The sequence below is a fragment of the Juglans microcarpa x Juglans regia genome, chromosome 5D, assembly GCF_004785595.1.
Source record: "Juglans microcarpa x Juglans regia isolate MS1-56 chromosome 5D, Jm3101_v1.0, whole genome shotgun sequence".
In the NCBI taxonomy this organism is placed as follows: Eukaryota; Viridiplantae; Streptophyta; class Magnoliopsida; order Fagales; family Juglandaceae; genus Juglans; species Juglans microcarpa x Juglans regia.
The window spans coordinates 7,578,715-7,604,116 of record NC_054602.1 but is presented as its reverse complement, the minus strand read 5'-3'; the positions used below and the strand labels follow the sequence as shown (position 1 = coordinate 7,604,116).

At 39.0% G+C, this 25,402-nt stretch overlaps 3 protein-coding genes across 6 annotated transcripts; 1 reads left to right on the top strand and 2 right to left on the bottom strand.

The window, feature by feature from the left end:
• Window positions 1-5,291: 5,291 nt before the first annotated feature.
• Window positions 5,292-6,286, bottom strand: LOC121264833. Its single transcript, XM_041168137.1, has 2 exons — window positions 6,165-6,286; window positions 5,292-6,084 (listed from the first exon to the last, which is right to left on the bottom strand). The coding sequence occupies exons 1-2, from the start codon at window positions 6,284-6,286 to the stop codon at window positions 5,292-5,294; spliced, it is 915 nt and encodes a 304-aa protein (XP_041024071.1).
• Window positions 6,287-6,632: 346 nt separating this feature from the next.
• Window positions 6,633-10,946, top strand: LOC121264354 (putative E3 ubiquitin-protein ligase LIN). 3 transcript variants are annotated; one of them, XM_041167492.1, is made up of 7 exons: window positions 6,633-7,845; window positions 7,964-8,099; window positions 8,191-9,161; window positions 9,245-9,389; window positions 9,576-9,827; window positions 10,013-10,322; window positions 10,607-10,946. In XM_041167492.1, exons 1-7 carry the CDS (start codon window positions 6,776-6,778, stop codon window positions 10,726-10,728), a joined length of 3,006 nt encoding a protein of 1,001 aa, XP_041023426.1. In that variant the 5' UTR covers window positions 6,633-6,775; the 3' UTR covers window positions 10,729-10,946. The 3 variants fall into 3 exon arrangements, with proteins under 3 accessions (XP_041023426.1, XP_041023424.1, XP_041023423.1); XM_041167490.1 differs by having other exon boundaries at window positions 9,242-9,389; window positions 10,554-10,946; XM_041167489.1 differs by having other exon boundaries at window positions 6,635-7,845; window positions 9,242-9,389.
• A 1,252-nt stretch (window positions 10,947-12,198) lies between these two features.
• LOC121264355 (25.3 kDa vesicle transport protein-like) lies at window positions 12,199-24,498 on the bottom strand. 2 transcript variants are annotated; one of them, XM_041167493.1, is made up of 6 exons: window positions 24,344-24,498; window positions 23,402-23,622; window positions 22,404-22,564; window positions 22,113-22,259; window positions 14,153-14,229; window positions 12,199-12,667 (listed from the first exon to the last, which is right to left on the bottom strand). In XM_041167493.1, the coding sequence occupies exons 2-6, from the start codon at window positions 23,584-23,586 to the stop codon at window positions 12,584-12,586; spliced, it is 654 nt and encodes a 217-aa protein (XP_041023427.1). In that variant the 5' UTR covers window positions 23,587-23,622; window positions 24,344-24,498; the 3' UTR covers window positions 12,199-12,583. The 2 variants fall into 2 exon arrangements, with proteins under 2 accessions (XP_041023427.1, XP_041023428.1); XM_041167494.1 differs by having other exon boundaries at window positions 23,402-23,617; window positions 24,344-24,490.
• Window positions 24,499-25,402: the final 904 nt, after the last annotated feature.

The following is a 25,402-nucleotide window of genomic DNA, read 5'->3' as shown; positions in this document are numbered from 1 at the left end:
TCTAGTCTAAATTTTAACTAGAATTTGAGATTTTGATTATAATAAAAAATTTTGAAGAGGTTAATTTATATTAGATTATTTATTTTAAAATCAAAATAGTAATATAATATTATATATTTTAATAATATTTTTAAAAAATTAATATTTTATAAATATACTTGTATTTAATATTTAATATTTTGTATTAATATTAAAATTTAATATTAAACGAGAGAGGTAGTTGGATGAGAAAATTATATAATATTGATTTTGTCCTTGTAGAGTGACTCTCCAAATATGACTAGAGGTCCTAAATTGTTGTAGTTTAAAGTTACACAAATATCCTTTTGACTAGTCCGGAGTTTTAACTATAAAAAAAAAAAACTAAAATTTGAACTTGCACTTGGCAATAGCTCATGCCTTTGTTTGGATGCATTCGAAAGCAATAGCAGCCTTACCATTAAGCTCTTGGGCATAGAAGTTTTCATCAAGGCAAGAGTCCACAAATTCTTCCCACCCACCTTCACATGGTCTATATGATCTATTGCTGTCTATTCATAAATATTTAAGAACGTCAATGAAATAGTACTGATCAGGTAGATGGAAAATGAATCGCAGAAAACTTTGGGGGATTTAATGCCTGTAACCAACATGTACAAGGTTTTACTCGTACGAGGCACCAGTGCTTTTCAGCAATTGAAGACACGAATAAAAGAGCTCTTACAAGCTCCACGAGACCACCCTGCCATGGGTTCCTGCTCGAAAATCAGCTCAGAGTAGCACTCCAAAACTACCTATAAACCTCAGTTTAATTTTCTCCAATCATTCATTAAAAAAAAAAAAGAAAAAAGAATTAGTCGTCAAGCACCTCAACTATTTTTTATTTCTCTAACGATCGGATCTTAACGAGTGATAGATTACAACGTACGTTTCAAATTGGAAGAAAAAGAAATAACTTCATTAATTTGGATGCCAATATATATAGAAAAAGAGTGATAATTTGAGGTAAAATGTAATTTTCTCATGTTATTTCTTCTTATGGACCTATTGCGCAAGGGTCATGGGGAAGGAATATTGGTACATGGAGGCGTTGTGATTGTTTGTGGCTTAAAACATTGGCTCCAAAGAATTTCTAAAATCAAGAGATATTTATTATTTTAGGATTTCTTTTTCTTTATTTTTTTTTTCCTCGTTCTTTTCTGCTGTCTTTCTTCTCCAAAACAGCAATTTAAAAGGGGGAACGATCAAGAGTTTTAGAGTAAAGATGAAAGATCATATATGATTTGTCATAGATGCATGCACACCTAACATGATACTTAAATCAATGAATATATTGATAATATTCATGTATGTATTTTAATTGCATATATAATGTATTAACTCCTTGCATTGCATGATTAATTAATTATATGTTAAAAATGTTAAATATTAATTAGAAGCGAATCGAAACTGGAACAAGATTGGTGTACGTAGCTATGATCTGTTATTAATCATGGACAAAGGTGCTTGTGTTTTGATTGTTTGTGGCTACTGTACGTTATGATGTGTCATGTTCTAATTTGCTTGTGTGATGGCCGGAAGTGTTGTATAGCCAATCAGTAGTGGCTAATATTGCTGTCCTCTGCTGTCATTTTATGTCTTGTATTGATCATCGGCTCGTTGTTGTGAGTGGTGGTTGCTCATGTCCTGTGCCAATGTCCTTTCTTAGGGTTCGGGAATCCCTGCCTTCCAATATCTGGCCATTGGTTGCAAGTGTGATATGGACTTTGCACCCTTTTTTTCTGCTGTTCACACACGGTGAAATGATTCTGATGATGAATGAACTTAATTAATTACTTCCCCAACAGAGAGAGGTGAAAAAAAAAAGGAAACGCCAAAGTAAGAGACGACCCTAGCTAGAACCCAGCAGAGAGAAAAAAGTGCAGAGAACATGACTGAAAAATGTGAGATCAGATGGTTCCAAAGTAATTTCCATGTGGATTTTATTTTCTTGTAATTTATTAACTTACTTATGGTCAAATTGGGAATCAAGGGTCCTTTAATTTTTCAAAAAGAGAAGATCAATACCAAGCCTTTAAAATCTTGCCAATTCATGTGAGTCTGCACTTAGGACGAAAGACATATCTTTTGTAGATTTGCTGTCAAACTCAACATCAAGAAAAATATTACTATCCTGGGAAAAAAGGGTATAGGAGACTTCATGTTCTTCTCTGAGTGCAATTTTGATGTCAAAGCCACAAATCATAACGAACATATACATGAAGTACAAAGAAAGAGTCAGAAGCACATGTTCATGAGTGACCCCTCCCCAATTTTATTAAAAAGACCCTCACTTTTAGTAGAAGAATACTGTAAAAACATCAATAATCCATTATACAATGATTCAATAAATCCATAAATCCTACTACAAATACTAAAAAAACCAACAAATATCATCGTCTCAAATACGGCAAATTATTTTTGTCAAGCCTTAAAAGACCTCTAGTCTCCCTTGGAAGGTCAAGCACAGAAAAATATATTGTATTGCATCCCTTTGCACCAAACTTCACCAAGCTATCAGCAACAACATTACATTCTCTGTAAATATGACTACAAATGAAAGTAATATCATCAAGATTACGCATAATCTTCTCCCAGAAATCCTCAAGGTACCACAACCCGCACCGTCTAGATAAAATTCACTCTATAATTACTTTAGAATCCATTTCAATCTCAAGAGCATTCAACCCCATCTGTCGAACATTTCTCAAACCATACAACAAACCCATTACCTCAGCATATGTATTAGTACGGGATCCAATAGGGGCACAGAAACCCAACATAAAATTACCACCATGATCCCTAAGAACTCCCCCCACACCTGAAATTCCCGGGTTACCCATCGAACAACCATCAACATTCAGTTTACACCATCCACTTTTTGGTCTTTCCCATCTCACAATCTTATCTTTTTGAGAGCCAATTCTCGGAGAGGGAATATTTAAAGATTGTAATAAAGCAACATCACTTCTACTAATAAAATTCTTTCCCTTAAATTTCAAAGCCACCCAAGACAACCAATATTTAATAGAAAGCCAAACCATATCAATTGTTTCATACACACCTTCCATCCGAGCCTTGCAGTGTCTCCACCATAAACGCCAAGTTATAATAATAGGGAGTAGGCCAAGGATTTGTCCTCGAGAAGAAGATCTTTTAGCACGTCTAAACCAGCATTCTATCTTCTCTTTCCAAGTTCTTCCATGCAATAAAGGCATACCTAATTGAAAACAGAATCTACTCCAAATTTGATTCGCAAAATCACCCATAGCAAGCACATGATTTTGGTCCTCATAAGCACTCAAAATACAACAGTCACATTTGGAGACAATATTAATACCAACTCTCCTCAATCTCTCATCTACAGAAAGACAACCATTCAAGGCTTTCCACATTAGAATAGACATGTTCTTTGGGAGAAAAGGATGACATATCCATTCTATCCAAGATTGTGAGGGACTATGAGAACGAATACATTCTCATGCACTATGAGTGGAAAACTTCCCATCCCCATTTGGAACGCAAATAAGAACATCATCACCAACTTTTAAATTTCTCAATTTTCCAAGCAAAACATCCGTTTTCTCTATTCCAACTAAACGTTGAAACAACTCAATGTTCCATCCATCCGCCAGTTTACAATCAACTAACTTAATAGAAGGCAATTCCATATCCTGAAATTCATCACACAAAGGCCCCTCACCCACCCAATGATCCCGCCAAAAAGACAAAAAGACAAGGAATGATTTTGAACACTCGGAACACACTTCATGATCATTCTCCAGAACCTAGTGCCCTTTTGGGGATTAACCAATGATATATGTTCAGCTCCAACATATTTTGATAAAAAAAATTGAGCCCATAAGGATTTACCTTGTAAAAGATTCCAAGCAAGCTTTATATGAAGAGAAGTTTGAACTTCCTGTAGGTTCCTCAAGCCAACCCCACCTTCCAAAACTGGTTTGCACATATTATCCCACGAGCACCATTTCTTTTTTTGTTTCCCATCAGCAACTCTCCAGAAAAAGGTACTCATTAATCTTTTAATCTTATCAAGAACCATCTTAGGCGTAGACAAAATAGACAAGTAATAAATCAGAATACTTTGCAAAACATGTCTAAGCAAAAGAAGTCGCGCGCCACTTGAAAGTAATTTACCTCTCCAACCTTCTAATCTGCTTTGAATTTTATTGACTAACTCATCAAAATGGCGTGTTAACAGTCGCCCTGAAATAATAGGAACTCCCAAATATTTAAAAGGTAAATTTCCCTCAATAAAACCAGTTAGACGCAAGAGCATACGTCGCCTTGCCAAACTAATTTTATTAGAGAAAATTAAAGAGGATTTTGCTTTATTCACCATTGGCCCCGACCATGCTTCATAATCATTCAAAATCTTCATAAGAGCACACAATAAATTCTTTCCCCATTAGAAAAAATGACAATATCATCCACATATAATAAATGTGAAATCGGAGGTCCCCTTGGATGTAAGAACGGCTTTATTCACCCCATATGAAAAAATTTCTTAATCAAACGAGAAAGAATCTCCTCAACAATAATAAATAGATATGGGGATAGAGGATCACCTTGCCGCAATCCCCGACCACCCTTGAAGAAGCCTTTCGGAATCCCATTCATAACAATAGAGAACCAAGGAGTAGAGATACATTGATTTATTAGACCACACACGGAAGGAGAAAACCCAAAAGCTTTCAGAACATGAAGAAGAAATCCCCAGTCAATACTGTCATATGCCTTAGCCATATCAATTTTAAGCATCACATTTCCCTCACGGACTTGTTTATTCAAACCATGAATCAGTTCTTGTGTCAAACTAATATTCTCATAAATACTATGTATTGGAATAAAGGCACCTTGTTCCAGAGAAATCATATTTGCAAGGAAAGGAGATAATCTATTTACAAGAATTTTAGAACATACCTTGTAAATAACCAAGCATAGACTAATTGGGCGAAACTTATCAAAACCTGATGGATTTTCAATTTTTGGAATGAGCACCAAATATGAAGCAGTATAGAACCGAGGCAGAGGTCGACCAAAGGGCATCATGAATCTCTAAGGCCGACGGAACCCTGCTCAACGCATCATTATCTTCCTCTTGAATCACTTTCTCCACCAAGAAATCCAGGTCCGGAAGAGCACTACACGGCCTGGCCTCTAAGAACCTTTGAAAGTAATCAATAGCACCTTTATGAATTTGTTCAGGAGACGCAAGAACTGTCCCATTCCCAAGATTCATCATTTTACTATTATGACGGTTTTTTTTTTGTAACAGCACGGAAAAACCCAATGCTAGCCTCTCCCTTCTCCAGCCAATTCTGTTTCGCCTGTTGAGCCAAATGAGTTTCTTCTCTTTCCATCCAAACCGAAAGCTCTAGTTGAGATGCCAACAAATCAGATTCTAGATCCACAGAAAACCCATCTTGCAACCTAGTTTCTAAGGTTTGAATACGCTCCTCCAACTCACCAATATGCATTTGCGTTCGACCAAAAATCCGTTTATTCCAGATCTTCAAGACAGCTCTCAGACGTTTGAGTTTACTAGCCAACCTGAAAAGGCCATAACCAGAATCCTCTTCCTCCCAAACACGAGCTACCGTCTCCATAAAATTATCATGCAACGTCCACATTTGCTGAAATTTGAAGGAGGGATAAGTACCATAAGGAGCAGCAATCATCTCTAGATTTATAAGCATTAGAGCATGATCAGATGTTGTACGTGGGAGGTATCTGAAACAAATATCCGGAAATGCTTCCAAAGCACCAACATTTAACAACGTCTGATCTAATCGAACCCAACTCCGAGCACTAGACTGATGCCCATTACACCAAGAGAAGGAATTACCAGAAAACTGCATCTCAAGAAGACCACATGTATCAATACATGAGGTGAATTCTTCCATAGCACTAGCCAAGCGTGGACTCCCACCCCTTCTTTCCCCATCATGCCGAATGACATTGAAATTACCCATAACAATCCACGGTAAGCCTGAAGAATTTGAACCATCTAATGCACTCCACAAATGTCTCCTCTCTAAATAGCTACATTTAGCATAGACAAAGGTCAAAAGCAAAAGATGCATCTGCTCCACAATAGTAACTGTCACCTGTTGATCACTCACACTGTCAAACTTACTTCATTCTTCCACATGAACCAAAGTTTTCCACCAGTCTCTACATTTGAGCCATAAGCATCAAAGTTTAGCTTGTTACACCACCACTGCAGCCTAGAGACATTAGCCATCGGTTCAGCCAAAACAAGAACTTTAGGTCGGTAACGGGAAATCAATTTTATAAAGTATCGTTTGGATTCGAAGATGAGTTGAGATAAGTTGAGATGGGTTGTGAATAGTAGTGAGATTTGTGAGTTAAAGTTGATGAATAATAATGAATAGTAGTGAGATGAGTTGAGATGAGTTGAAATGAATTGAGATGACTTGCGAATACAAACTGGGCTTAAGTCTCTTCCTTGAGGTGCCCAAACCACGAGCATTCCAAAATAAATAAGAACACATTATAGATTTAAGTACGAAGAAGTTATGTATTAAAAAAAAAAAAAACACAACGGTTAAAAAAGACCACCACTTGTCTTGTCTTCATCGTTGTCTTTCTTCACCTCATTCTCTTCTTCTATACTTGTCTTTTGTTATCTCTTACGGGTTTGGAAGAATGTCACTGAAGCTTTTCAAGTTCTCTTCTTTGCTTCAAAACCAGATCCAACCCACCAAGAGAAATGGCTTCCTTACAAGAACTGCTTGTAGAGGAAGGACTTGAGCTTCAGCGCTGGAAACTTCCCAAGACTCGAAAGCCTGTGAAGCAGGGAGAGAGAACACAACCGCACGAGTCAAGAGCACTGCCTATATACATCTGCCATGATCGATATTCTTTCGATGTCTCGAAACAGAAGACCGAGAAGTCTGCGTCGAAAAATGGGTCTTCAGTCTTTTCATCTAGAAGAGTGCGTTCGGTATCCGAGAGATCGCACTCCAAGTCATGGGTGCCTGAGGGTTCAAGAACACATGAGCCTGCAGCACCAATTGATGAAGTTGCCACTAGAGCAGTGATTTCTATCCTCAGCGGATACATTGGTCGTTACGTAAAAGACGTGAATTTCCGGGAAACACTCCGAGAAAAGTGCAAGTCTTGCTTGGTGAGAAAAAAGAAGGAACCGGATCATAATGGGATTCTCGTGAACGTAGAACTCGGTATTGAGAGCGTGGAGAAGTTGGTAGAAGATCAAGGGACAATTAGGAAGGAACTAAGAACGAAGACGTTAAGGAATTGCATTCGGCTTCTGAGTATTGTTGATTCCTTGAATTCTAAAAACTCGAAGAATGGTTCAACGTGTGGAACACCCAATTCGCATATCTACGCGTGTGCTCAGCTTTACTTGGCAGTTGTATACAAGCTTGCGAAAAATCATCGGACTTCTGCTAGGCACCTACTTCAAGTTTTCTGTGATTCCCCGTTTCTAGCTCGAACAAACTTGCTTCCTGATCTTTGGGAGCATTTCTTTCTTCCCCACCTTCTTCATCTTAAGATATGGTACACTAAGGAACTCGAGACTCTCTCGAACTTGGACAATGCTAAAAAGGAGAAGATAATGAAGGCCTTGAGCAAGGTATACAATGACCAAATGGACAAGGGAACTACAGACTTCGCTCTGTACTATAAAGACTGGCTTAAATCTGGGGTTAAGGCCCCTCCTATTCCTACGGTGCCTTTGCCGTCAAAACCCAGTTATAGATCCTCGAGAAGGAGATCGTCAGATTCTTACACTTCACAGTCCATGAACAAGAACTTGTAAGTTAATCCAGAACCGATCCCAGTCATTTCTGCAAAATGTTTCTGTTTCTTTAAGACGACATCTAATTTTCGTACTAATTCTGAAGTTTACTTCATAATTTCATCATAACAAAAGATACCAACATGTATTCGGTTCCACGCTTGAGCGAAGTTCTATGGACCTCTTTGATCCAAATGGAGCTTCAGTTGATACGTGCGATTTAGAAGATGTGAAACTGTGTACAGATGAAGATAACTGCCGCTTTGTTAATGTGGGTATTTCTGTCTCGATTTAAAGTTGCGTAAAATGTGACTTTTACATACGTACATTGCAGATAATCATTTTTTTCCTGTCTTGTGCAGAAAGGAGATGGGACTGACCGAGGGTCATCAAGCCAAAATTTGAAAGATTCGAGACCTGAATTGTTCCCGGAGACGCAAAAATCGAACTATTTCCGGTTCTTTGACTGCAGAAGTCTGCCAGCAGAATGCTTAGTGGATGGCATTCATACATCTAGGAATGGTTCAGTCAGAAAGGAAGGAAGTACACATTCAAGTGAGTTAAGTAGAGCCATTTTCACAGTTTGCTCCTCAGATATTCTAAGCGAGTGTGAAATTGCAATTCGTATAATCAGCAAAGCCTGGTTGGACTCGCATGGTGATCTTGCCGTAGAAGCTGCATTATCAGAAGCATCCGTTATTGAGGGGATGCTAGAGGTTTTATTTGCCTCGGATGATGATGAAATTTTAGAATTCTTAATTTCAATTTTAGCAGAATTTGGAGGGAGGAATAAGGTTATTAGGCAGATTATACTGAATTCGGATCCACAGCTCGAAATTTTCATGAGACTTCTGAGGAGCACTAGTCTATTTCTAAAGGGTGCTGTTCTGCTTTACCTATTACAGCCCAAGGCAAAACAGATGATTTCGTTTGAGTGGGTGCCGCTAATCCTCCGAGTTTTAGAGTTTGGAGATCAATTGCAGATCCTATTTACAGTAAGGTGCAGTCCTCAGTTGGCAGCAATATACCTTTTAGACCAACTCCTTACAGGTTTTGACGAAGATAGAAACTTAGAGAATGCTAGACATGTGGTTTCTCTGGGGGGAATGAATCTGCTGGCGCGAGGAATTGAGACAGGGGATACTCATGATAGGAGCAATGCTGCTTTGCTCATGACATGTTGCATTCGAGCTGATGGAAGCTGCCGAAACTACATTGCCGAAAATCTGAACAAGGCTTCTCTTCTTGAGCTTATTGTTCTCGAGAGCAGCACGAATTCTTATAGTTATAGCTGTGCTTTTGCTTTACTAACCGAGTTACTCTGCCTTAGAAGGTATGGATTTGTACCTTTTGTAGTCTTTCCTCTAGTAGAAGCTCAATCCATATTCTAATGATTTATGGGATTTTTGCCAGAAGAACACAGATGATAGAATTTTTATGGGGACTGAAAGAAGGATGGAGTGCCATGCCCACCATGAACATTTTCTTAGCCTATCTCCAGAGAGCACCACCAGAAGAATACCCACTGGTCGCAGCAATCTTATTGCAGATTGATCTTTTGGTAATGTCATGCAATCTGTCTTCTAGCTCTCTTTCTCTGTGTATGATTGCTGCAAATTTCGAAAGTAAAAAGAGTTTCGGATTTCTCCTTTTTTTTTTCCCCCTCAATCTTCTCGGTAACAAGCGGGCCATCTGTATAAATAGTCTGGTTGTGCATTCTTGATCAGTCCCAGCACTAATGTTGCAGGGTGATTCGATGAAGAGCAGTGTATATAGAGAAGAAGCGGTTGAGGCAATGATAACATCTCTGGACTGTAAAATATGTAATGATGAGGTTCAAGAACAATCAGCAAGAGCTCTTCTGATGTTGGGAGGCCGTTTTTCTTATACTGGAGAGGCATGGGCGGAAAGATGGCTTTTACAGCTAGCAGGCTTCCATGAAAATTCATGGGATTCATTTCGTTGCAAAGAAATTGTTATTGATGGTTTCATTCACTCGGTAATCTTTCAGTTTATTGATCAAACCAGCATATACATACTACGAAGAATTAATCAAGAAGAAATAAGATAAATGACAGAATTCCCTTCTCAGGCGTAATGGGGCTTAGATTAGTGCCTGCAATTATAACTAATAATCTCAACTTCTCTATCCTAATGGTTGGTTGGTTTTTGTTACGTGACTAGAATGAAGAGGAAGAGGCAACAGAAGACTGGCAAAGGAAAGCAGCCACCGTCTTGTTCAAAAGTGGGAACAAGAGATTACTGGCTGCCCTTTCAAATTCCATAGCCAACGGCATCCCAAGCTTAGCACGAGCTAGTATCATTACCCTTACTTGGATGACCAGTTTTCTCCATTCAATTGAAGATGAAGATTTGCATTCCATGACATGCTCAATTATCATGCCACAGCTGCTAGAATCCTTGGATTTTGATAAAGATCCAGAGGAAAGAGTGCTGGCTTCATACGCACTACTAAATCTCATGAAGAGTTCAGGTATGAAATCCGTCATCGTCTTCAATGGTGTTTCTACTAGAGGTTATTTCCTTATCAGAAACCTTAGACAAGATGCTTTCTCCCCATTTGAAAAGCATCTGAGTTTTGTGCAATTTGGCCTCTTTCAAAAGTAGAGATTTAATCAAATATCTTTATGCTGCCAAAGCTTTTCTTATGTTAGTGATTTACTAATCTCAATATTCTGATATCTAATGAGCTGAGTACTTCCAGTTTCAGCTGTTTGCCTCACTCTTGACCAAAATTTTCGTCTGGTTTCCCAACAGAATGCGTTTCAATGCTCTCATCATGGGATAAAGAGTTGCTTGGCAATCTACAGAATCTCTCCTTGGTGACATGGACAGCTAGTGAGCTTATTTCAATCGTCACAAGTAGCTCAAGGCACTAGTAGTAAAATGCAAGTAAACACCAGTTCCAAATTTCCTTGTGGTTTTGTGTTTGTGTAATATTTCCTCGTGATTTTCTTTCTTGTTCCCCCCTTCATTTTTCCTTTTTTAGCAGGAATCATATATCAAAACAAATCTGAAACTAGAATGTCTATCATCTCCAACCGAAGTAAAAACAAAACATGGAACTAACCAGATTAATGAACAGATTTAGATTACTTATTTGATTGTGTTGCATTTCAATTGTAACGTATAGGAGTAAAAATGATTATATGATTTAATTAATAAGAAAATTATTATAAAGTCTTTTCATGTCATCAATTCCGCACCCAAGTCCTGCCCGCATGCTATGTTTTATTTAAAAAAATCGTCCGCCCGCCTGCATCAAGTAGCCTGTCCAAATTATAAGTCATAGTCTATCTGTTGACAAACCCATAGTTGAATTGCTAGATTGCATTTTTTTTTTTAACTGAATAACATAATCATATCATTAGATCAATAGTATCATGGGGGATCAAAAATTTCATTCACCGAGCCTGTTCTATATTCTCACTCGCAGACCATCTTGCTGCTATTTCATGTGTTATTAGTCCATCTGTTGATCTTTGAGTTCATGCCATTTGCCAGAATAGAATTCAGCAACTCTCTCAATCCAACTCTTACTAAATATATTAATCGCGTGATCCAAGTAAATTAGAATCCAACACGTGACACAAAAATGTCATGCCATCCACATTGTTAAAAAATATAAAACAACAATCTTGACAATTCAAAACTATTTAAAACAGCCAAAATTTTTTTTAAAAATTAATAAAAACATTTGAGCAAAATGTAAACAAAAATTTTAACATTATTAAAACAAAAATTAAAAAAAGAATTATTAAATAATTAAACAAACAAAAATTAAAAAAAGAAAAAAGGCGTTTTCAAAAATTATGGTGGTTAGGGAGGGCCACCCTAGCCGCTGATGGTGAGGGAGGGTATAGTCACTATCTCTCCAGCCTTACTTTGCAATAGCTGTGTAGAGTTGATGAGTTGTATTTTAAACCACTAGTGGTTTAAAAGCAGTCACACAGTGGTTGGCTAGTGGCTACACACCTGTCATTCTGTTCTATCCAATACCTCTATCTCAACGCTTTTTACCAAGATTCCCACCAATGGCCACCTCTGTCACCCTTTGTACTTCGAATTTCTACCATTTCGCTGCTATTTCCAATAACTGAAGGCTGTTTGTATCAGTGTCCTTTAGTAGAAGGGAACACATGTCAACAGAAACAGCAGAGCATTGGCAACTAAATAACAGAAAACAACAATCGATTCATTCAGCTTAATTTTCTTGTAGATTAACCTAAACACGTTTCTGGTCCCCACCTCCGTCGTCGCTGAAAACTAGAAAAATTGGCCGGTTTCACAGTTCTATCTTTTTATCACAAAAGAATAAAACAATCCATGTGAGAATACTTTACCTCATATGGACCACAACTGAAACATTTCTGATCGATTTAACATGCAGACTGGGGGGCATCAGTACGAGGGGAAGAAGAAAGCATTTGAATTTCCCCTTCTGAGTTCAAAGTAAATCTTTTAATCCAGGGAGAGTATGATACACGGATGTATGAACCTAATCTGTTTTTGTTATAATCTGGAAATAAAAATTAGCAACTGATTTCCTATAAAATTTTCAAATTTAATTTCCCCCGAATCAACTATAAGTCTATATGCTTGACTGCCAGATGCATATCCAATGCTCTCTCTTAGTAAGGAACAGTGCCCCCACTCCAGAGCCCTGCACAAGCCTGAAAAACTCCATCCAGTGAATGACAACAATGCAAAGCTGAAATGCAGCTGCAAATAGAATCACCATATCTTGTTTTTGACCCAAAAGAGGAGAAGAACAATAGCGATGACAATTGCAACTGGAGCCCACTTCCGGATCAAAGCCTATAGTGAGACAAATAAAATTTAACAGGATAAGAAACCGAAGCCAAATCCATCATTCTTGTCTGTGTACCGGGATAAAAAAAGAAGACAAAAATCAAAACTTGGAGCAGAATTTTCCACGTAATCAGATTGGGGAAATTGGAACTATCTTAAGAAAAAAAAATCAAACGGAAAAACAGGAAATATCTAATAACCTAATGTAATCAGGCATCTAGCAAATCACAGGGAACTGTACCTACCTTACACCAGCACAAGAACCTGCTTCCTCGCCAACAGTTACAGCTTTACCAGACCATACACTCAAAATGTACAGATATTTTTACCTCATCAACCCCCAACAATTAAATATTTCAACTAGTAGCATTAATTTCTGACCAGAAACAAAACAACTGTGAACTCAATATGGGTGCGATAGCTATTAGAATTCTAGATTCACCAGATATAAGGAGGGCAACGGCTCCAAGATAAAGTGGTGGCATGATGTGTGGTGTCGAGATCAACTTCTTAGGGGCCTTTCCCTGTTTTCTTCGATATTGCATTGGTTAAGTATGCTTGGGTAGCAAACAATTTGCAAATTGTGGATGGCTCCCATAAATGGGAAGTAGAATTTATTAGAGGAGCATAGAATTAGAAGGTGGACCTCTTTGTTTAATCATATCGCTGGACTTCGTTAGATTGAGACCAAGAGAAGGCAGGACGTGTTGGGCCCTATCCAAGAGAAGGATTTATAGTGATAAATTGGTGTTGTATGCACAGGAGGAATGACAAAATAGTAAAGGAAGCTGTCTTTAGTATTTTCAGAACGGATTGGGTCATGCCTCAACAAGTGGACCTTTTCGTGTGTTGAACGGTCAGTTTGGCAGTTTGCATACTAAAGCTCTGTTGAAAATGATCCTAACTTGTCTAATGTGTATTTGGAGAAAGTGGGATGATCAGATCTTCAAGAATTGTTAGAAGAACGTGGAGGAGCTGAAGGATCTCATTTTAGAACTCCTTATCATTGTATGGTATCATACTAATGTTCTTCCAGCTTTAGTTTTCAGGATTTCTGATCTTTGTATTCTTTCAAGCTAGTTTTATCTACTGCATACTCCTTGTTTGTTTGTTTTTTTTTAATGAATATCTACTGCATACTCCTTGTATACTTGGATAGTGCCTTTTTATTACTTTTTTGATTGGCACTGGATATCCGGAAACAGCGTCCCGACTAATCCCAGGGGTACACAGGCTCTCGGCAAGGAGTTTCCCGCAAATGCACCTCGCTTAATTCAAGGGGAAAATCCCTCAGTCCGATGGTCCCTAGAGATTGTTTGCACCTAAGGGAATTTGAACCTTAGACCTGGGGGGAGCATATCCTCAAGCCCAAGGCCTTTACCACTTGAGCCAACCCCTAGGGGTTTAGTGCCTTTTTATTATTAATAAAATTCTTATGAAAGAAAAGTATAGCAAGAATTGAAAAAAGTGATCAGTAAAAAAAAGACTGACCTGTCGATTTAGATCTCTTGCCTTGTCAGCATATATGCGAGATTCAGAAGTCAAACGGCTGGACATCTCACTAACCTCTGCATGAATAAAAAATTACAACATACCATTAATATATTGAAAATAACTACCATATCTAAACAATAACTGCAAATCATATTAGAATCACAAAAAAAGAGCAACGGATGGGATGAGGTGCTGAGCACTGGTACAAATGGCATTAAATGAAGTTTTAAGAGTAATAGTCAGATGTCGGACTTGACAAACCAAGAGTGAAAACTTCTCAAGGCTTCATGTCAAGATTTCATTTTCAACATTCTGAGAAACAAACCAAGAGTGACAACTTCTCAAGGCTTCATGTCAAGATTTCATTTTCAACATTCCTCTCAGACTTCTTCACAACGATCAAAGAATTTAAATCCAAAAAGAGAAATTATGGGCAGGCAGGTTGGGGTTGGGGGGAGGGGGGGGGGAGTGTGGGGGTGGTTGGTTATTATAAGATGATATCATGTGCAAGGTGACAACTATAAAGTGTAACAGAGAATAGATAGCATATACGCATATGTATTTTTATATGGAGAGAGAGAGAGAGAGAGAGAGAGAGAGAGAGTATGAGACTCAAGCTTTTAAAATTCTGAGACTCATCTTTAACTTTGCCTCATAGCCTTTACAGTACCATGGACGCATATGTATTTTTACTTTGCATATACGCATATGTATTTTTATATGGAGAGAGAGAGAGAGAGAGAGAGAGACTCAAGCTCTTAAAATTCTGAGACTCATCTTTAACTTTGCCTCATAGCCTTTACAGTACCATGGACGCATGTGGCACAAAGTCATACCTAAAACGAGATTATAATTTGAATTCATCATTACTTCCTATTTACTCTACCCGAAAATTATAAAATTAAAAAATAAAAGAATAGCTCTGAAAAACTCCATGTTCATAATGGATGGGATTTAGATGCATTGGAAAAAATTCAATACCCAAGCTATATAGATCAGTGCTTTCAATATAAGAAGGCATCAAAATATAGGTTTTTCCCTTTTCAATTCCCAACACTAGACGAGTTATAATTTAGTGATTGGCTCTTTAATAACTAGACAATCCTATTTGCTCAAATATCTATCATAAAAATATACGTTCCTTTATTATATTATTTTTTAAAAAATCCTAAATTACAAGCCCAAGTGTTTTCTCATTAATAAATCACATTCTGTGAATATAATGTCTATCTAGTGTGACGTTCAAAATAAATGAAAAAGTTGAGGTATTAAAGTATCTCTATCCCTTTTAATTTCCATGCGAGAGTTCTATTTTTCTTTTGTATACCTCATGTGTACTTGGGCTATGCCTATTCTTGGTAATAAATCTCTTATTAATTAAAAAACAAAAAAAAAGGTTCTATTTTTCCACACTCCCTCGCGACACCAAAAAAGGGACAAACTCCTATTAATTGCACAAATCCATGCTATAAGGCCTCTAAATGTGTCCCCCATTCTCATTAGTTTTTCCTTGAGACTGGTATTGTGCTAAGGTAAGATGGGTGTGGTAAAACACTTATCTGTAGAAAATAAGATGTTCATCTTATCTCTAGAGGGGGGAAACTGTTTTCGTATTACTGAAAGAGGTAGGAAGTTTTCAAAGGTGATGTCTTTTAGTATTCCTTGCTCCCGATGGCTAGCAAACACGATGGAGGAGTGCTATTTTGCAAAGGGAAGAAATGAGTTTTACAAGACTTTTCGAGCTGGTTCCTTGGTATTAGTTGCTCATCGGCGTGTTAACTCTTTTGGGTTTTATCTGGAAGTAACTGAATATGGTGGCCATGGCCATCGAGGAATGCTGGTGTTTCCGACAGGAATGGAAGGTCAGGGGTGGAAGAACCTGTCCATGGATATGAAGCTGATGCTATCATGCTCCTCTAAGGTTCAGGCAGTGGATCAGGAAGGGGGGAAAGGGGGAAGGGGAAAGAGGTGGGTGGGCAAGCCAAGTCCTACATTGAGGCTACTGGTGGAGGTAGAGAAGGCAGGGTGGTGGTGCATGGCAGTACGTGTCAGAAGGTGGCTCTTCAATTTGGAGCTCTTCAATTTGGAGAAACGGACAAGGAGAAAGGGGGTGCAGGGGAGTGCTCTCGGGCAGTTGGAGCTGTTATGTCAAGCCCTTGTACGTTGGAAAGGGAGGAACAGAGGACCCTTTTTGAGATAAAACAAGAATTGATAGGTGTGAAGGGTGAACTCAATAATTTGAAGAAGGCTATTGAAGCGCTGGTAGGAAATGGGGACCTGGGCCTAGGAGTGGGCTTGGGTCATCAAGGTGCTGGGTTAAGGCTAAAAGCCAAGATGGGCCTGGGCCGGTCAAGCTAGGCCCAACCCAAGTGGAGGTGGCGCCTCAAGAGGGCTGGGCCTTCTCCCATGAAGGGGTCGAAAGCCACAGGGTCGAAAGCCATTGGGCTGTCGTCAACCACCGACGGCTTGGCGCCGTCATCCTCAGGGATTGTTTCCGGCGATACCTGCGGCGGAATACCAGTGCCGGAAATATTCTCGTTTACAGAGGTAGGTGCGTTTCAGAGGGGGATGTCATCAGGAGGTTCCTCGTCTCGTGGGGTGGCACAGAAGGGTGCGATGGACCACTCTGGGTTACCTCCACTCATCATGACGACATTAACATCGTCGCCGGCGTCTGTGGAAGTTATGAATCAGCTCGAAGCTTCAGAGGAGGCCACTGGTTTCTCATCGAAAGGAGCAAGGTCGTGTGGGTTGGGACAAAAGGGTGCGACGGTCCCCTCTGGGTTGCCTCCAGCCATCTCGATGATGCTAATGTCGTCGCCGGCGTCTGTGGAAGCTTCCATTCCGCAAGAGGTCACGGAGGAGAGGATGGGTGAGCTGTTGGGTGGGTCGAAACACTGTGAAAAATCACAGAACTCGACGGAGGTGTTGTCTGGGCCATCCCTGTCACCTTCAACTGCACAGATACTGTGTATGGCTCTGGAACCTTCTTCAGTTGCCTTGAAACCCACGTTGGAGGACCATCACAGTGCTGGTAGTTTGGGTAATCCAAAGGACAGTGCAATGGAAGGTATTTTGGTAGTTTGTGAGTCTATAGATGGAGTGGAGAGGGGCAAGTGCCCTGCTGAGGGGTTAGAACCCACTCCTCTGAACTCTTTTCATCCTAGGGTCTCAGGTTGGGTAATCCAAAAAGCCATGGAAATTAAATAGATTGTTGGGATTACATGTGTGGGCTTTGATGATGAATTTTTGGCATTACTCACAGCTGTTGAAGCTGCAAATACACCAACTAAAGCTGGTTCCTCACAGGCTTTGGGCAAAAAAAGAGATAGAGAACTCAATAGGCTTATGTGGGATATGAACGATGAGGGAGGGGAGCGAAGTTCTTGTCGGTGGCGTGGGAAGGGAAGGGCATCTATGGTTTTATTATGAAGCCAAAAATTATATCTTGGAATGTAAGAGGGTTGAATGAGCAGGCCAAACAACTCCTAGTCAGAAACTTATTCCGACAATGGCAGGTGGATATCATTTGCTTGCAAGAGACCAAACTAGAACTAATTACAAGGCAAATAATTCGTAGTTTGTGGAGAGGGCATCATGTTGGGTGGTCGTATCTACCTTCTAAAGGTGCCTCGGGTGGTGTTCTTATCATGTTCGATAAAAGAGTGGTGGAAAGAGTAGAGGAATATGTGGGTGAATTCACTGTGGCGTGCTCCTTTGTAAATGTAGAAGATGGGTTTCGTTGGGCTTTTGCAAGTGTATACGATCCTAATTTGACTCAGAAAGAAGCTTATTGTGGGAAGAGTTGGCTGGAATCATTAGTTGGTGGGATGTACCAAGTTGTATAAGGGGAGACTTCAATGTATCCCGCTTCCCAAGTGAACGATCAGGTACATCTCACATAACTCCCGCTATGAGGGAATTCTCTGATTTTATTTTAGAACAGGAGCTTATGGATATTCCACTAATGGGAGGCTTATATACTTGGTCCGATACTCGAGATCGCCCTTCTTGGTCGAGAATCAACAGATTTTTGTTAACTTCAGAATGGGAATCACACTTTCCGGATGTAATTCAAAGACGCTTACCGAGAGTTTGTTCTGACCACTTCCCTATCCTTTTGGATTGTGGAGACATCCAAGGAGGTAGAAGATATTTCAAATTTGAAAATATGTGGCTTAAATCTGACGGTTTTGTAGACAGGGTCAGTCTATGGTGGTCTTCGTATGAGTTCCAAGGATCTCCAAGCTACGTTCTGGCAAGGAAACTAAAAGCGCTGAAATATGATCTGAAGTTATGGAATGAACAAGTGTTTGGCGATATTGTATCACAGCGACACTCCCTTATGGAGGAGTTACAGGGCCTAGAGGGTGAGGAGGAGGCAAGAATTCTTAATGAAGCTGAAAAAGTCCACAAGAGACGGGTAATTACAGACCTTGAACGAGTGTTACTAATGGAAGAGACTTCTTGGAGACAAAGTTCTTTCATCGGGTGGCTAATTCGCGTCGGAGGATCAATGCTATAGATACTTTGATGGTTGATGGTGTAGTTTTCTCGGATCAGCCAAGTATTGAGGAGCACTTGGTACAGTATTATGAACATCTTCTATCCGAACAACAATCTTGGAGACCATTAGTAGACGGGTTGACATTCTCAGTCTTAGACGAACAATGTGCAAGGTGGATGGAGAGGCCTTTTGAAGAAGAAGAAGTACGCAAAGTTGTCCGTGGTATGGCTAGTGTAAGGCCCCAGGCCCTGATGGTTTTACTATGGGCTTCTTTCAAACCTGTTGGGAGGTGATCAAGGGTGATCTTATGCGGGTTTTTTGAGAGTTCCATTATTATGCTAGTTTCGTAAGAAGCCTCAATGCCACCTTCTTAGCACTCATACCAAAAAAGGTGGGGTCAGTGGATGTGCGTGATTATCGTCCTATTAGCCTTGTGATAGGGGTCTATAAGATTCTCTCCAAAGTGCTAGCAAATCGATTGAGTTACGGTGATGGAAAAGTTAATTTCGAAGCCACAAAACACATTTGTCAAAGGTAGACAAATTCTAGACTCGGTTCTAATTGCAAATGAAGTTTTGGATGGACGCCTCAAATCTCGGGAACCTGGTTTAATCTGCAAATTAGACATGGAAAAAGCCTATGATCATGTTAACTGGAAATTTCTGCTCTATTTACTTGCAAGATGCGGTTTTGGAGAGAGATGGATGAAATGGATAGAGTTTTGTATCTCAACAGTACGATTCTCTATTTTGGTGAATGGTTCTCCAACGGGCTTCTTTGACTCCTCCTGTGGGTTGAGACAGGGAGATCCGCTATCTCCATTACTATTCTTATTTGTCATGGAAGCCCTTAGTAAGATGATTGTAGGGCTTGAGGAAGGTGGTTTTCTCCATGGGTTCTCGGTGGGGAATGGTAATTTCGACTCTCTTGATATTTCTCATTTGCTGATGATACTCTTATATTTTGTGGAGCAAATCTCGAAAATATCCAATCTTTGAGGGCCCTACTTCTTTGCTTCGAAGTGGTTTCGGGCTTGAAAGTTAATCTGTCAAAGTCTGAGATGGTACTGGTGGGGAATGTTCCTGAAGTGGCAGCTCTAGCCTCTCTTTTGGGATGTAAGGTATCCTCTTTACCTCTTCAATATCTTGGATTATCATTGGGTGCCTCCTTCAAATCAAAGCAGATTTGGAATCCTGTGGTTGAAAAGGTGGAGCGTAGGCTGGCATCTTGGAAGAGGTTGTATTAATCCAAAGGTGACAGGCTTACATTGATCAAAAGTACTCTCTCTAACCTTCCCACTTACTTTTTGTCTCTATTCCCACTCCCAACAAAGATTGCCAACCGTATTGAGAAGTTACAACGTGATTTCTTGTGAAGTGGTTTGGGGGACGAGTTCAAGTTCCATCTGGTCAATTGGGACACGGTATGCAATCCAGTTTTTGGGGGTGGGTTGGGTATTCATAACTTGACTAAATTCAATCAAGCTTTATTGGGTAAATGGTTGTGGCAGTACCAACAAGAAAGGGGGGCTTTGTGGAAGTCGGTCATTGATGCACAGGTTGGGGAAGCATGGGGCGGTTGGTGCTCGAAAGAGGTACGTGGTTCATATGGGGTAGGGTTGTGGAAAAACATTAGGAAGGGTTGGGAGACATTCAGGAGACATACACATACTGGGATGGGCGATGGCTCTCGCGTCAAATTTTGGTATGATAAATGGTGTGGTGAACGCTGTCTTGAAGACACTTTCCCCGCCATTTTTGAGTTAGCACGAGTAAAGGATGCAGCGATAGCGGACATTTTTGCTTTTTCTAATGGCTCCCCTCAATGGAACGTGGATTTCATTAGGTCAGCCCATGATTGGGAGATGGAGGTCATTTCAAAATTCTATGCGGCTTTGTATTCAGTACGTATGACGGAGGGTACGATGGATAGGATGCTTTGGAGCCCTTCTAAAAAAGGTAGATTCACGGTCCATTCTTTTCACAGAGTTTTATCAAATCAGGGCAGGCTCTCATTCCCATGGAAGAGCATATGGCAGACCAAAGCTCCTTCAAAAGCAGCTTTTTTTGTTTGGACAACAGCTTTGGACAAAATTCTTACCACGAATAATCTAAGGAAACGTCAAGTAATGGTATTAGACTGGTGTTACATGTGCAAGAAAGATGGCGAATCTGTTGATCATTTGTTTCTACATTGCGAGGTGGCCAGGACCTATGGGCTGATTTTTTTACAGGACTTGGTTTATCATGGGTTATGCCCGGTAGATTGGTGGATTTTTTAGCATGCTGGAGAGGTCTTCGTGGAAATACACAAGTAGCAACAATATGAAAAATGGTCCCTATATGTATGTGTTGGTGTATTTGGCGGAAGCGAAATGACAAAAGCTTCGAAAACCAAGAGAGAACAATGGAGGAGCTTAAACGTTTTTTCTTTAAAACTTTGTTTTCTTGGGTGGGGGCTATTGTTTGTAATGGACTCAATGTTCATGACTTTCTTCTTTCTGTTGTACATTATAGATAGGTATTTCACACATATACTTCCTGGGTACTTGGGCTTTGCCTATTACTATGAATAAAACTTCTTGATTACTTATCAAAAAAAAAAATTTGTCCCCCAAGAAACTGTTGCAACACCCATGGGATGGGTAGGACAATGATGGGGGTGAGCAAAGCAGTTATTCAAAATCAAAATTACCCTTCAGGATTACTTGTTGCACCTAAGTGCTTGATGCAATAGAGGCTGGGGTCAAGTCCTTAAGGTTGGGATGTGTTTATTTTTTATTGGGCCCACAGGCCCAACCATTCCTGCCTAAGATGAGTCTTGGATTGGATAAGTAGGCCTGATAGTACCCAGCCCATTAAGAACCAGCCAAATTCAACTAACTATCATCCTAGCACATGGCCCTCTGTATATGTGCGGTCACCCAAATGCTGTAATACTCCGTCAAATTGCACTCTCCTACTTAGGCTACAACAAAACAGTCCTTCAGAATTTCTCTTTCCTAAGCATCTGAAATTGCTAAAGACCTATATAAATAACCCTCTCACACAAAGCTCTCCATCCCACTGCATATCTCCATTTTTGTCTCCATCTCTCACATAAACCCTCAGTCAGTATATTCCTCTCTCTCCTTCTCTATGTTCTCTGTTTATGCTCATCCCTCTGCAACCACAAAAATCAACTGAAGCCCAGAACAGCCGGCGCTCAAGCTCAAACACATGCTTCTCAATCGCATTGTATGATACTTCAAAAAATATATTCTACAAACTCAAACAAACAAGTGACCATCAAACGCAATGGTCCATGCGGCCCTTCTCAAGATCAGAACTAACCAAAAGGACACACCCAACAGTGAATAAGAAGGCAACACTCCAACAAATATAATCATGTAAAACTAGAAATTTCAAAATAAGAATGTGTAAGAGTTAAAGAAGGCAAGGAAAAACTCACGGTCCAACTTTTCACCAACACCAAGAACTTCCTGCACATTCCGGGTCATTATTTGCTGAACTTCATAGAGTTCATCGTTCAACTTTGAGATATTCCGTTGAGTGCGGCTGTCCAGATACAATTTCTTGGTTTTCTGTATGAATGCATCTAATGAAAAGCCCCCCAAAAAAAATTAGAGACAAAGAAAGAGATATCTTGCAACAAACACATACCAATTCCTAGTGAACTTTTTTCTAACTAATAGAAATGGTTCTAAGGAGAAAATATTATTAAAATACATTGAAGTAATACCAAATTTAATGAAAGCATAAGGTCTGGCTGCAGTTTCAATTTGATCCCCGTTGACTCTCTGAAACTCATTCTTGAGCTCTTCCAGGTACTGAAAAGCTAATTTTTTTGGATAAGAACGATCGCACATAGTTAGGTAACAAACACGGCCCTCGATGATGTAGCTGAATAGTTGTGTTAAGGAGTTAAAGGTACAAATGAATTCAAGGCAAAGGGTATAATCTTATGGAACCCAATTGTTCAGGAAAGCTAAATGTTATTTGATAATTGTTCAAAAAAGCTAAAACGGCATGTTGTCACATATCAGAAAGCAAGATGTTCTGAAAAAGACTAGACTACACTGTCAAAATCATAGTAGCATGAACTGTACCCTGAGCCCAACCTCCTAGCCAGCAACAACAGTTGAATCTTAGTAGTATAATTTGTTTCCAACCATAACCTTACATAGTGCCTATTTGCATGGTCATACCCAAGGGTGAAATAACATCGAGCATACAAGTTTATTTACATGTTTGGCTGTAAATTGCAATAGTACCTTTCCAACAAAGGCTAAATCATAGACTGGAAATTCACCCTAAACAAGCTTTTGTCACACCCCTTATGGAATTTTCCATTTCATTCCTCTCTCACTCTGCTCTGACATCCCTCTTGTTTTTATCAGTAATTGTAACACTGTGCTCTGACATCTAAAAGACCATAAACATTGCAAACCTAAACACAGCCTGACTCTTACGAGTAGAGATATTGCACTACCAACTCAGTACCAAGATATCATTTACTTGGTCAAAAATATCCTTATATTGACCAGAAAAAAAATTTGAAGCATATAGAATGAACAATGAATGCTCAAGTCCGATATCAAGCCGCCACAGAATGAAAACTAAATGAAAGAGTTACAAAAAAAAAAAAAATGGAATATCAGTACTATCCATATAAAGAACCTAAGTATTTATAATATATCATAAATGAAAAAAAAAGAAAAAAAAAAAAAAAGAGGATACTGGAATATATAAGGACCAGTTTCAATCGACATTCTTGATGGTTCATTTTGGCCCTTTGAAAAATTTTTGAATATAGATTTAGCTTGCTGCTTGTAGAATTCATCTTGTGGATCCCGACCAGCATCCAGTCCTTCTGCTAATGGTAGGCCATCAGTAACACGAGCTATCATGGTTAACTTCACCATCTCCCTAACTCTGGCCCAAAATGGTAACCTCCCGTGCTGGATGGTAGCCAACAGTATAACATCATAGGTAGAATATAAGCATGTTAGTTTCAAATTGTAGAATAGTACAGCCAATCAAGATGCATAATCATCTCACAGTTATGAGTTCCAAGCAGTAAAATGCTTTTCTCCTTTTCCTAGAAAGGAAGGGACTGCATTAAAAAATACGAAGCCTCAACAAATGGGTCCTAGTGTACCTAATAGCACCATCTGCAACTTAAATACATAAATATGTTTCGTAATAAACATAACGAAGCATACAACTAAATCTTGTCGAAGAATTCATTCAAGTGAAACGGCCATTGGCTATTTCAACAACCATCAAAAAAAGAAAATCATCGGAGTTCAGACATTACATTTTACTTCTTTTTTTCTCCCATCGCTTCGGGAAAGAGACCGTTTCAATTCATTCTTACTATAAATCTGACTCTTTAACCCCCAACCATTCCTAGGATGATTAACCCAACAATCAAAAGTTTCATGGCATCCAAACAGAATGAAACCTTGTGGTGAGTTTCAACTAGGATGTTAGAGTTTATAATCTCGAATGAATCAAGAACGCGATCCATAAAAAAAGAAAAAAGAACAAGAAAATTCAAGACAGAAAATAGAGATTTTCAAGATCGGAAAAAATATCGCAAAGGTGTTCTAAATTTAAAAAATAAAAACAACAATAATATTAATCAAGTAGAGGATCATGAGAGGAAATGTTGAAAACCTAGTGATGAAGAAATCGGAGGGAACAACCGGGACTAGTTCTTGACTTGGGACGAAGGAAGAGCTTTGAATTTTTCGCTTTACCCTATGTTTTTCTCTTCTTTTCAGTAATGAAAAATTAGAAGTATTAAGAGCCGGCACTTTCGTACAGGGACTTCCATTTATATAGCTTTCGTGTGGTGCAATGCGCGTTGGCACTTTGGCAGCCTCGGTGACGCGGGTAGAGTCGGTGCAAACTGCAAAGAGACTCCGATGCAAAAGTTACGCCATTTTGATCTCAGCCATGCGGTTTTCAATGCTATATATTTTCATTTTCATTTACAAATGGTCTTAAGTTTAACCAAAAAGATTATGCATCATTTGTTCATATTTTTTTTTTCTTGGAAAATGATCGCCCTCCAAATATTTTATAATTATTTTATATGGTAATTTTATAATATTAAATTTTATTTTTAATGGAATGGCATGATTATATTAATTAATTAAAAATAAATTGTAAAACAATTATAAGTTGTTTCCATTCATTTAATGTTGATAGAATCTGGTATGGTTGGATATTTTATTTCCATTATCTTTGAATCCTCGTCTAAAAAAAAAAACAGATAGAATGATATTCAAATCGAAATTTGACACGCGATCGTATCGACACAATGGGCTCACGCGCCAATGATAAAGGTATGATATAAATCGAATCTAATAAATCCGAAATCATGAAAACGATCAAAGCATTTGTGTAAAGATTCAATAAAACAAGGAAACATGTGCGGCCGTGAGTTTCGCATTCGACTTTTTGAAAAAAATCTGACAGTTTGGGTTTGGAAATCTATTGATTGAGTGTGTATTTCTTCGTATGTGGAAATAATGCAAAAAGATTGTCAATTTCTAACTTAGACGAGACAAAAAATAAGTAAACAAAGTTATCGAGCTTTGGGTGATTACAAACAAACCACGTCAAGTCAAGTTAATTTAAGAATTTATTTTTATAAAATCTTTTTATAGATATTGCCTAAATTAGATTATAAATTCTAATTTCAAAGCAGTAACCCATTCCACCATGTTT

Coding starts and splice junctions, on each gene's coding strand:
- LOC121264833 (XM_041168137.1), bottom strand. CDS start 6,286: ATGGCTAATGTCTCTAGGCTGCAGTGGTGGTGTAACAAGCTAAACTTT. Junction 6,085..6,164: donor AATGAAGTAAGTTTGACAGT/GTGAGTGATCAA, acceptor TGCTAAATGTAG/CTATTTAGAGAGGAGACATT.
- LOC121264354 (XM_041167490.1), top strand. CDS start 6,776: ATGGCTTCCTTACAAGAACTGCTTGTAGAGGAAGGACTTGAGCTTCAG. Junction 8,100..8,190: donor ATAACTGCCGCTTTGTTAAT/GTGGGTATTTCT, acceptor TGTCTTGTGCAG/AAAGGAGATGGGACTGACCG. Junction 10,323..10,553: donor AAATCTCATGAAGAGTTCAG/GTATGAAATCCG, acceptor GAGTACTTCCAG/TTTCAGCTGTTTGCCTCACT.
- LOC121264355 (XM_041167493.1), bottom strand. CDS start 23,586: ATGGTGAAGTTAACCATGATAGCTCGTGTTACTGATGGCCTACCATTA. Junction 22,565..23,401: donor ACTGGTCCTTATATATTCCA/GTATCCTCTTTT, acceptor ACAACTATTCAG/CTACATCATCGAGGGCCGTG. Junction 14,230..22,112: donor TGTTGGTGAAAAGTTGGACC/GTGAGTTTTTCC, acceptor TTATTCATGCAG/AGGTTAGTGAGATGTCCAGC.